The 12,301-nt window shown below is 37.7% G+C and overlaps 1 protein-coding gene across 2 annotated transcripts in view; it reads left to right on the top strand.

Moving 5' to 3' along the window:
• The window catches only part of SKAP2 (src kinase associated phosphoprotein 2), a 165,372-nt gene that overhangs the window by 96,332 nt on the left and 56,739 nt on the right, over positions 1-12,301 (top strand). For both annotated transcript variants that reach the window (XM_064575138.1, XM_064575139.1), the window contains one exon: positions 11,574-11,698. In XM_064575138.1, coding sequence (XP_064431208.1) covers positions 11,574-11,698 — 125 coding nt within the window. The remainder of the gene's footprint in view (positions 1-11,573; positions 11,699-12,301) is intronic.

Consider the following 12,301-nt stretch of genomic DNA (forward strand, 5'->3'; position numbering starts at 1 on the left):
AGAACTGTAATCCTCCAACTAAGTAGGATTTAGATAAATGGATTATAGAGGCACAGTAGGAGTTGATACCACTTACTCTAGGTTAAACTGTTCTTTGTTACTGTTCGACAGATGCATAGTTCGTATTTTATAACTTACTGTGTGTGCCAAAAAAACATTTTGACCCATCAGGATAGTAATGGCTTAGAAAGAGTAGTTCCAGCCTCTAGGGTAAATAATGCACTTACCTTTGTACCCATAAATAATATTTGTATTTATTATTCATGGCCATTTGTAGTCCTTAAGTAATACATATGTATATATTTTATCACTTTATGAAATCACATACATCCTTTTATCTCTTTCTTCTTCCTTTGATTGTCGCAAATCCTATTCATCAAACTTCTTAGATTTTAGCTATTCAGGGTACCATCAAGGTAGACATTCATTCACTCACTCATTTATTCATTTTTTTATTGAATAAATATTTATTGGATGCTTGGTAGATACTAGGCACTGGGGATTCAGAGATAATCCTGCCTTAGAGATACAGTCGGTGAGAGGAAAAGGAAGTCATGGGACTAGAGGAGGGGCCTGAGTAGGTAAATTGCTCATTTCAGTGCAGTACGGTAAGTGATTTAAATATATCTTTGGATAACAAGGGAGGGATGGCTAACTACCTAGGGGAGTGAGGGAATACTTCCTCATGGAGAGGACCCTTCATTGGGCCTTAGAGAATGAGTAGGAGTTTGTGACAGTATATGTGAGCACAAGTAGGAGTTTGTGATAAGGATACAGTGGGCATTCTGGGTAGGGGAACAGTAGAGATTCTGTGCTATAAAAGGCCTCGGATGATGCCAGAGTTGGAATCAAGTTAGAGTACAGAGTGAGTGAGGGAAGGGAACCCACAGGTTTAAAGAAGTGGGTTTGAATCAGACTGACAAGAGCCTTATGAGAATAAGGGCTTTGCTGAGTATTTTATCTTAAACATGACCTTTCACCATAGGGCTCTACAACCAGATTTGGGTTTTAGGAAGTAATTGTGATAGGATTGAGGAGGATGAATTGGAATGAATAGAGACTGGATCAACAGGATCATTTAGGAGGACACTAAACTAGGCTAGGCAGGAAAGGTCCTCACAGGGCTGCTGAGAGTCATATTTATTTTTTGTTTTGTATTTTTTCTATTTAACCTCTATATAATCTTGAGTCAGGATTATGAATCTTATCTCTTCCCACTTTTAAGAGAGAAGTGGTTAGTTTGTAGTATCTCTCTTTTATTCCCACTCAGCAGGTTTTTTTGCCCCTACCTCCACTCCCCAATTAAAGAAAATTCTAGTTGCCATATAGTATGTGGCAGCTGCATGTAGCTTTGGTCTTACCAAGTCTTTTAAAATGTACATCAAAAGTTATTTATTATACCATGTAAATTGGTGCAGCCACTATGGAAAACAGTATGGAGGTTCCTCAAAAAACTAAAAGTAGAACTACCATATGATCCAGCAATCCAACTTTTGGGTATTTATCTGAAGAAAACGAAAGCACTAACTTGAAAAGATACACGCACCCCATGTTCACTGCAGCATTATTTACAATAGCCAAGACATGGAAACAACCTAAGTGTCTATTGATAGATGAATGGATAAAGAAACCGTGATATATATGATTTCACTCATATGAGGAATATAAGAAACAGCACAGAGGATCATAGGGGAAGGGAGGGAAAAACTGAATGGGAAGAAATCAGGGAGACAAACCATGAGAGACTCTTAACTATGGGAAGGAAACTGAGGGTTGCTGGAGGGGAGGGGGGTAGGGAGTGAAGTAACTGGGTGATGGGCATTAAGGAGGGCACGTGATGTGATGAGCACTGGGTGTTAACATGCAACTGATGAATTACTGAACTCTACATCTGAAGCTAATGTTATATATGTTGGCTAATTGAATTTAAATAAAAAAATAAAATAAACTAGCATGGATGTCTGTCCAAAAACAAAAAAAACTGTGATGTGTGTGTGTGTGTGTGTATATGACATATATACATATGTATGTATATATATATATGACAAGTCAGGCTGGCTTGCAATGAAGACACAGTTTGATTTAAAAATATATCTATAGATTGAAGATACGTATAGATTGAAGGTAGACATTTCAAGTCAAACTATGTACTGCTATGTATCTACATAAATCTATAGATGGTAGATTTTCTTTGAACACATATGTGTCAGGTATTCTTTTTTTTTTATTATGTTATGTTAATCACCATACATTACATCATTAGTTTTTGATGTAGTGTTCCATGATTCATTGTTTGCGTATAACACCCAGTACTCCATTCAGTATGTGCCCTCTTTAATACCCATCAGTACATTGGCTCAGAGGAATGGGCACAGGGGACCCATAAAATGGGATGATATGCGGGAGCCAGCTCACTGGGGCAGTAGGTGAATGAGGGCTTGTGAGCTGGGAAGGGAGGGGTCAGGTTGTTACATGCCCCAGGCAGAAGTTTGGCCTTTCTTGTGTGTGAGGGACAGTGAATGTTTGTGAGCATGGGAGGTGAGCAGATGGCATGACAAACTCCGCTTGGATGTTGGAAAGATCATGTGGAGGGGCTCCTGGGTGGTTCAGTCAGTTGGGCATCTGCCTTTGGCTCAGGTCATGGTCCCGGCAAGCCCCGCATGAGGATCCCTGTTCCGTGGGGAGCCTGCTTCTCCCTCTGTGCTGCTCCCCCTGCTGTGCGCGCACTCTCTCTCTCTCTCTCTGTCTGTCAAATAAATAAAATCTTAAAAAAAAAAAAAAAAGATCATGTTGACAGTTGTCAGGAGAAGGTGAGCTGGAGGCAAGATGTGTGCTGAAGCTGAGAGTCCACGGAGGTTGTTTAACATCTTACGTGCATGACGGAGCTGCAGGTTCTCGCACATGCTTTTAGCGCCTGTCATTTGCATAAATAGCACGAGCGCCATTTTTTTCCTAATTATCATAGGAGGCTCCAAGGGGATCGTATGTATAGGGCAGTAAGAGTCTCTTTGTGTAATGTTTATCTTTACAATAGCTATCTGTTACGTTAGTCTAACAGACCATGTCATAATGATCTGATTTTTGGTTCTAGAGGAAAATGTCGGTATAGCCAAAAAAAGGGAAACAGGGCTTTAAATTCCCATTCTACGAAAATGCCTGTAATTTATTTATTCCCCCGGCTACCTCATGCTACCTTATTTTTTTAACCAAGTTTTTACCTGTGGTTGAAAATATGTACAGACACCACTTGATTTTTATCCTTGCGGTGTGCTTTTATTTTAAAGGAGGGAAAAAAGGTTTTGGAAATGCCTAAAATTTCCTGCTACCACATGAGCCACACTGTTAATTCCAGCTAAAGTGTCTCCCTTTGGACTCATAAATAGTGCCTGTGTTTATTACTCAGAGCCACTTGGGGCCCTCAAGTAACATATATATAGCATATAGTATTTTTCACTTAAAATAGTAATAATTTGATATTTCCTCACAGTATAACTCAAAACACCAGAAGCATATTTCAAGTGGCTGAATTAGCATTGGACTCTGTATTTCTGTGAGCTGTACAAACAAGGAAAAGTGTTCATATATCTTGACTTGAGGGCCTAAAGCAAATTGTTAATCAGTTTGATGAAGTTTAATGGAAAGGTTTAGTATTAAGGGGCATATTTTCCTTTTTCCTACTAATAAGCATTAATACTTATGGCAATAACAAGAGTTATTCACTAAGGAGAAAGGCCTTCTTAAATATAAGAAGCAGATGTTACTAAAAAAATTTTTTTAAAGATTTTATTTATTCATTTGAGAGAAAGAGTGAGCAAGTGAGAGAGGGAGAGGGAGAAGCAGGCCTCCCACTGAGCAGGGAGCCCTATGTGGGGCTCAATCCAAGGACCGTGGGATCATGACCTGAACCCAAGGCAGGCGCTTAACTGACTGAGCCACCCAGGCGCCCCTCAAGCATATTTTCTGAGAGCCAGTGAAAAAGAGAAAAAAGCAAGCATATTTGTAAGAAAAATAGGACTGATTGGAAAAATAGGTGGCATTGGGGTGGAGGGAGAGAATGTAGGGGCGGTTGAAGAAGAGAAAGGAAGAAATCAAGAATGATGCTCAGTTTTCTGGGTTGGAGCCTTCAGTTAATGGAGGTGCCATTGATTGAGAAGGAGGACACGAAAAAGATCACAAGCGTTTTGGGGGTCGGGATAAGATGCCCTCCATTGTGGGAATGTTATATTTATTGTGCCCATAAGACATTAAAGAAGTGAAACATGTATAGTGAGCAAACAGAGATTTAGATATAAAATCCTGGAGCTGGACTAAAAATATGTAATTATGAATCACAAGATACTGATAGCAAGTTTAATCCTTAGGATTGGGCGAGGTTGCCCAGAGAAAACTATAAAGCAGGAAGAGAGGAAGATTTAGAATACAATGCATCTTTAGGGTAAATACCCAGTAGTGCAATTGCTGGGTTGTATTTTCAGCTTTTTGAGGAACCTCCCTACTGTTTTCCAGAGTGGCTGCACCAGCTTGCATTCCCACCAACAGTGTAGGAGGGTTCCCCTTTCTCTGCATCCCCGCCAACATCTGTCATTTCCTGACTTGTTAATTTTAGCCATTCTGACTGGTGTGAGGTGGTATCTCATTGAGGTTTTGATTTGGATTTCCCTGATGCTGAGCGATGTTGAGCACTTTTTCATGTGTCTGTTGGCCATTTGGATGTCTTCTTTGGAACAATGTCTGTTTGTGTCTTCTGCCCATTTCTTTATTGGATTCTTTGTTCTTTGGGTGTTGAGTTTGATAAGTTCTTTATAGATTTTGGATACTAGCCCTTTATCTGATATGTCATTTGCAAATATCTTCTCCCATTCTGTCGGTTGTCTTTTGGTTTTGTTGACTGTTTCTTTTGCTGTGCAAAAGCTTTTTATCTTGATGAAGTCCCAATGTTCATTTTTGCCCTTGCTTCCCTTGCCTTTGGCAATGTTTCTAGGAAGAAGTTGCTGCGGCTGAGGTCGAAGAGGTTGCTGCCTGTGTTCTCCTTTAGGATTTTGATGGACTCCTGTCTCACATTTAGGTCTTTCAACCATTTTGAGTCCATTTTTGTGTGTGGTGTAAGGAAATGGTCCAGTTTCATTTTTCTGCATGTGGCTGTCCAATTTCCCCAGCACCATTTGTTGAAGAGACTGTCTTTTTTCCATTGGACATTCTTTCCTGCTTTGTCGAAGATTAGTTGACCATAGAGTTGAGGGTCCATTTCTGGGCTCTCTATTCTGTTCCACTGATCAATGTGTCCGTTTTTGTGCCAGTACCATACTGTCTTGGTGATTACAGCTTTGTAATAGAGCTTGAAGTCTGGAATTGTGATGCCGCCAGCTTTGCTTTTCTTTTTCAACATTCCTCTGGCTATTCAGGGTCTTTTCTGGTTCCATACAAATTTTAGGACTATTTGCTCCATTTCTTTGAAAAAAGTGGATGGTATTTTGATGGGGATTGCATTGAATGTGTAGATTGCTCTAGGTAGCATTGACATCTTCACAATATTTGTTCTTCCAATCCATGAGCACAGAACGTTTTTCCATTTCTTTGTGTCTTCCTCAATTTCTTTCATGTGTATTTTATAGTTTTCTGAGTACAGATTCTTTGCCTCTTTGGTTAGATTTATTCCTAGGTATCTTATGGTTTTGGGTGCAATTGTAAATGGGATCGACTCCTTAATTTCTCTTTCTTCTGTCTTGTTGTTGGTGTATAGGAATGCCACTGATTTCTGTGCATTGATTTTATATCCTGCCACTTTACTGAATTCCTGTATGAGTTCTAGCAGTTCTGGGGTGGAGTCTTTTGGGTTTTCCACATAAAATATCATATCATCTGCAAAGAGTGAGAGTTTGACTTCTTCTTTGCCGATTTGGATGCCTTTTATTTCTTTTTGTTGTCTGACTGCTGTGGCTAGGACTTCTAATACTATGTTAAGTAGCAGTGGTGATAGTGGACATCTCTGCTGTGTTCCTGATACAAATACAGGGACCCGAAGGGCTACGTGCACCCTGATGTTTATAGCAGCAATGTCCACAATAGCCAAACTGTGGAAAGAGCCAAGATGTCCATCGACAGATGAATGGATAAAGAAGATGTGGTATATATACACAATGGAATATTATGCAGCCATCAAAAGGAATGAAATCTTGCCATTTGCAATGACGTGGATGGAACTGGAGGGTATTATGCTGAGCGAAATAAGTCAATCAGAGAAAGACATGTATCATATGACCTCACTGATATGAGGAATTCTTAATCTCAACTGAGGGTTGCTGGAGTGGTGGGCAGGGGAGGGATGGGGTGCCTGGGTGATAGACATTGGGGAGGGTATGTGCTATGGTGAGTGCTGTGAATTGTGTAAGACTGTTGAATCACAGACCTGTACCTCTGAAACAAATAATACATTATGTGGTTAAAAAAAAAAAAAGAAGAAGAAGATAGCAGGAGTGGAAGAATGAAGGCGGGGAAATCAGAGGGGGAGAGGAACCATGAGAGACTATGGACTCTGAGAAACAAACTGAGGGGAGGGGGTGGGGGGATGGGTTAGCCTGGTGATGGGTATTAAAGAGGGCACGTTCTGCATGGAGCACTGGGTGTTATATGCAAGCAATGAATCATGGAACACTACATCAAAAACTAATGATGTAATGTATGGTGATTAACATAACATAATAATTTTAAAAAATGAGGGAAAAAAAAAGAATACAATGCATCATGGCTGTTTAAGAGATAGGCAAAGGTAGAGGAGCCCATAAAGCAAGCTGAGAAAGTTGGACCCAAGTTGCAGGAGGAAATGCAAGATAACGTTCATCTCTATGAAGATTTCATAAATTGCATGTTCTAGAATAGTGGTTTTTCAAACATTAGTGTGGATCAGAATCACCTGGGATGCTTGCCAAAACTTTGTTTCCTGGAGCCACTCCCAGAGATTTCCATACAGCAAGTGCAAAGTAGTAGCCATTTCTGTATTTTTAATTAGCATGCAAGATCTAACATAGTTGGTGATTCTTGAAATATACTTTGAGAAACATCCTTCTAGGAGACAGGGTGAAATGGTTGAAAAAAATCAAGTCTTTGGAATCACTTATGTTAGGGTCCTGGCTTTTACAGTCTACTCGTTATGTGGCCGTGAGCAAATTGGTTGTTTTAAGGTTTGTTTTTCCACCAGTGCTGGGATATAATAAATACCTTCTTTCTCTTAGAATTATTTCATGGTATATATGAGATGGCCTACAGAAGGAGCTCAGGAAATGTGAGTTGTCTTTGTGCACTTAAGAGACCTAAAACACAGCTGTAAACCTAAAAGGCAGTGAAAAAGTAGAAGGAAATGGCTATCATTAATCTCATGCATTTTGTTTTGTAAGAGATTAGAGCCAGCTCCTTTTTACCTTGAACCTACTGAGTTAGAATTGTGTAAAATTAAGTTACTGATATAATAGGTTTTATTATCTAGTTTCTCCTGGCAGACTTCAGTTCTGTAGACATTAAATCCGAACAGCATGATATAGACAAGGTTAAAGTGTGAAATAGAAGATGAGGGAAATTTAATAGAGAGACAAACACCTCAAAAATCCTGAGGGCATCAATGTGTTATAATATAAAAGCTAAATACTCAATACTAAATCATCAAGAAGATGTTATATTATGTTTAAGGGAATTGTTTGAGAAGTCAGGGAAGTATATCTTTCAGAAAGATTTCTGTTATAATGACTAACATTTACAAGTGTTTGGCACTTAAAGGAATAAGCTTCTGCTATTTGGGAAGTTCACTTAGATGCAATATTTATTAGTCTTCTGCAGTTTTGGATAAATCAACTTATATGACTTTATTTCCCATTTGATTGGCATGTTACTATTTTTTTTTAACAGTCTGTCTCAAGCCAGCAAGTGTCCTTGAAACTATCCTAGAAGGCACTGTGGAATTATATATAAATATATAATTTATATATATAACATATAAATTAACTTATATGTAAATCTCAAAATATAACATATATTAAATTAAATATCTGCTATATGGATTGTCATATAATGCTATGGTTTTCTTCCTTTTCTCTATCTGGAGGAGATGCTAATGTAAAGAGAGAAGAGCAGAGTCTTATCAAAGCTGTGTCTACGCCAATTTCATGTCTGGGACTTTCTGTCCCACATTGGCTAATAAGAAAAAAGGCTACTTAATGGTTATGCATTTGCAAAAGCTATTGAGAAAGAGTTATGAATTTCCTTCATTCTCTTCAACCTTTCTGTTCCCATACTTCTACCCTCACTTGGATGCATATATGATTATTTATTCCCAAATATTCAACTATCAGCTGAATAGGTCTAGGTATTCTTTTCTTTTTATTATTAGTTTTACTTGGTTAGAAAATACCACCTTTTGTTTTGTAGACCTAGGTCTGTCTTTGGCTGAATGAGGTTTTCTTCTGTTATATCTTTGATTATTGGCTCTGTGTTATTTGTTACTCTTCTGGAACACCCATTTTTTCTTATGTTTTTGTCAGTCTTCCATATCCCTCACATTCCTCTTCTCTCTTCCCCTTTATTCTTTTTTTTTCTACCTACCGGGGTAGAAAGTTTTAAGGGTATCTGATATGATTTTTCAACAATGTTCAAAATTTTCAGCTTTTTATCACTTTAATAAGTCATTTGTTTTGCTGCTGCATTTCATTTCCTTATACAGTATTTACAGCTAGTAAAATAGCTCCATTCCAATTTCTGTCTCAGCCATTTCTCTTTTTATATTACATTGTTTTATCTTTCACCTCTTTTAGATTTTTTTTACATTATAAAGGATACAGAACAATTATTTATATCTGTTTCTCCTACTTTGCTCTTTCTTTTTACTTCTTGAATGCTATGTTTTTGTATCACATAGTATTTTTATGGCACATGTGTTCCTTTGTTTGCTTTTCCTCTTTTACTTATGTTTGGAGGTTGTATATCCTTGTCTCTGTAATTGGGGTGCTTATCTCTAGATTGGATTCATGGCCTCTCTCTGGTTCATCTGACTAGAGGGTGCTCATGTCCTCCTCTTAGACTCTAACAGAAGATCTGGGACATGGCCCTATAGTATATTTCTGGAGGTTTTGTCTAAAGTGGATCTGCTAGTCTAAGGAGAGGTCACCTCATTTGGCTGCCTGGTTGTCTGATTTCTAGATGATCTAGCACAAGAAAGTTTCCTGCTCCCTGCAGTTCTTCCAAACTCAGTCTTTGTAATTGTGCCAATTTTACATCTCCAGATGTAAACCACTCCTTATGCATTTCCATCCCCACTGATGTTACATTGCCAAGAATTTCAGACCCAGAATAAAGAGAGAAAGCATGGGCTTTAGATGAGATGGACCAAGTAATTAGAGCAATTGAGCCCTTGTGCAGCAAGGGAGCCACCTTCTTTCATCTGGTCTTTGAAAATCCTTTTTTTTCCTGGGAAGTTTAAAGAAATCTCTCAAAATTGTTCTGTGTGGCTTTACTATTTGGCTTCTGATTGTTTCCATTTTTTGTAATGAAAATTAAATCTTTTGCCCATCTAGCGGATCACTGAGTAATATTCCTGGAGCACTTAAATTTGTATCCTATGTGTATGTGTGTATGTGTTGCAGTGGGAAGGTGGGAAAGGTATGGTAAGGTGTTTCTAGAGTTTATCTCACCATTCCTGTAATGCTCCCTTGCTTGTTTTAAATGCTCGATAATAGATTTTTTTTTCCAATGAGTGGATGAATGACTTAGTCTTCTTTGAGAATTTAAGATTAAGCCACAGTGCTGAACCATTTATTATTTTAATACTTTTCCCCAGTAGTATTTTTCCAATTAGATACATTGCAAAATATGTCCTGGAAATACCAGTTCCATAAAAAGTTCTATGAAAAAAGGGTTCCATGGACAAATCATGTTGTGAAATGCTGCATACTATCTTTCTCATAGAAATGTAATCAATATGTAAATATATTAAGGGCCTCAAGAAGGCCTGGAGTAAAAAAGCCTGGTTAACTCTTTTTAATTCAGTATTTCCCAAACTTATTTGATCATAGACCCTATTTATAGCCCATAAAACACACTTTGGGAAATGCTGCTCTAAGTTTTGTTTTTTTCTGAACATCATAGAGTACATTGTAGACTTTTTCCATAAGGCAAACTTCTAATTTTTAGATCATGGAGAGATGTAAATTATGACTTAATATGATTAGAATGTTCAGATTTAAGTCAGGAATTTCTAATTCAGATTTTTTTTTCCTCATTTGATGTTTTGAACAAGATATAATCTCAGTAACTTTTTAAATGAATCTTCTTTTTAAGATTTTATTTATGTATTTGTCAGAGAGAGAGCGCTCGTGCACAGCAGGGGGAGAAGCAGGCTTCCTGCTGAGCCAGGGAGCTCAATGCAGGACTCGATCCCAGGACCCTGGGATTATGACCTGAGCCGAAGGCAGGTGCTTGACTGACTGAGCCACCCAGGTGTCCCTCAATAACTTTTTAAAAATATATGTTACTTCAGCCCTTAAATTAGTGTATTAAGAAAAGGAGATAAATGTTTTATTGGTTCACAGGGCTGAGAGAGCCTTCCATGCCATGATAAGAAGCATTTCTAGATTTCCCCCGAGCTCAATAAAAGAGACAGTTGCCCTTACTCATGATCTTGAAATTGCAAGTTAACCTAGGAAGTAAACCTGTAGTGGTGCAGCTTTTCTATCAAAATGGTATAACTGGGTGAAGTCAGAAAGCAAACCAATTTTATCTCTGTCTCAGAGTTTTAAATCCTTTGTTGTATTCCTACTTTGTCTTGAAAATAATATCTGACTAAAGCTCAAGTTGTCTTTTCTTTTGTCTCCTCATCATGTGGGATTTAGCCATGCTTTACTAGCTGACCGGTTCACTGACTGGTTAAGAAACCTACTTTTCTTTGGATTTGTTTCAGCAACTAATGCTTCCGTGCTTGCTTTACCTCTCCTTTCCATCCAAATGCTTTGTTTTCCCCTCATAGCTTTTTATAATTAGTAGGGTTTTTTTGCTTTGCTTTTTAAATTTACAGTTCAGTTTGTACCAATTTAGGAGATATTTTTTAAAAGAAGAGCCGTGTTTTTTAGATACTTTTTTGGGGGTGGGGTGTTGGAAGGTGGTAATGAGAAGGGACGGTGGTAAAAAAGCCCAGTGGGTTTTCAGCTCCAGGTTTTCCCACTGGCTTATAAATCTGAGAGAGCCATGGATTTGGAGTAGGTTTGTCCAGCAAGTTCCAAGTTCCAGTTCTTGGATTTTCCCTACAACAAAGTGTCCTATTCCCATACTTCTTTCTGAATAAGGCTAACTGTGGACCTCTTCGTCTTGTTCCCTAAGATATCCTTTGTGAACCCAACCATCCCAAATACTTCTGTAATTTTAGAATTAGAAGTGATATCTAGAAACTATTTAAACATTAAATACTATGAAAACAATATGACCAAAAAAATACCCTTTCAAGAATTGACAGAGAAAATCTAAATAAAAGATAATCAACTGGGTGTTTATAGTCACTGCAGAAAATGAAATTCTAACTTTTGTTTTATCTTCCACAGACAAGCAACAGAAAGGTGAATTTGCAATAGATGGTTACAATGTCAGAATGAATAACACTCTCAGGAAGGATGGAAAGAAAGATTGCTGTTTTGAAATCTCTGCTCCTGATAAACGCATCTATCAGGTTGGAGTTTTTGTGTTGTTTTGAAATTAAGTTGATAAAATGTTCTGATTTCATTTATAAAGCCATTAACATTTTGTTAAAACAACTCTCCCTGACATGTTTAATAATAATAAAAGATACTGATTTTATACAGTGAACATTCATATAAGAAGAAACACATTTTTTAAAAAAAATTTCAGATTAGTTGTGATATCTTTTCTTGAAAGGGAACAAGCGAATATGTAATTTATCAGCTACTTCACGTGTTGCGTTTTATATCTATTTTAATAGCACTGCGTGATTTCTTAAAAGAATTACATAGCAGAAAGAGTAAAATTATCAAAAGAAAAATATCAGCATGTTTATGTATATTGTCTTGCTTAGGGTTGTGGGAGAAAATGAAGGTAAAGGCACATATCAGCTCTGTGATTCAGGAGCTATCAGCTCGCATCAATATGGAATGTATGTTTAATAAGTTTTAAATATCTGAGATTGCAGTTGAAAGCCAGTTAATTAAGTTGTCAGGTAGTGTGTTGGAATCTGACAAGAACATTTTTAAGAAGACTGTACCCGGCAGTCTGAAGAAATTCATGGGTGTCTTCTAATTGTCAAGGGCAAATTTTG

Source organism: Mirounga angustirostris, unplaced genomic scaffold (assembly GCF_029215605.1).
Source record: "Mirounga angustirostris isolate CCGP_5_RB_7025 unplaced genomic scaffold, mMirAng1.0.hap1 SCAF_12, whole genome shotgun sequence".
Taxonomy (NCBI): Eukaryota; Metazoa; Chordata; class Mammalia; order Carnivora; family Phocidae; genus Mirounga; species Mirounga angustirostris.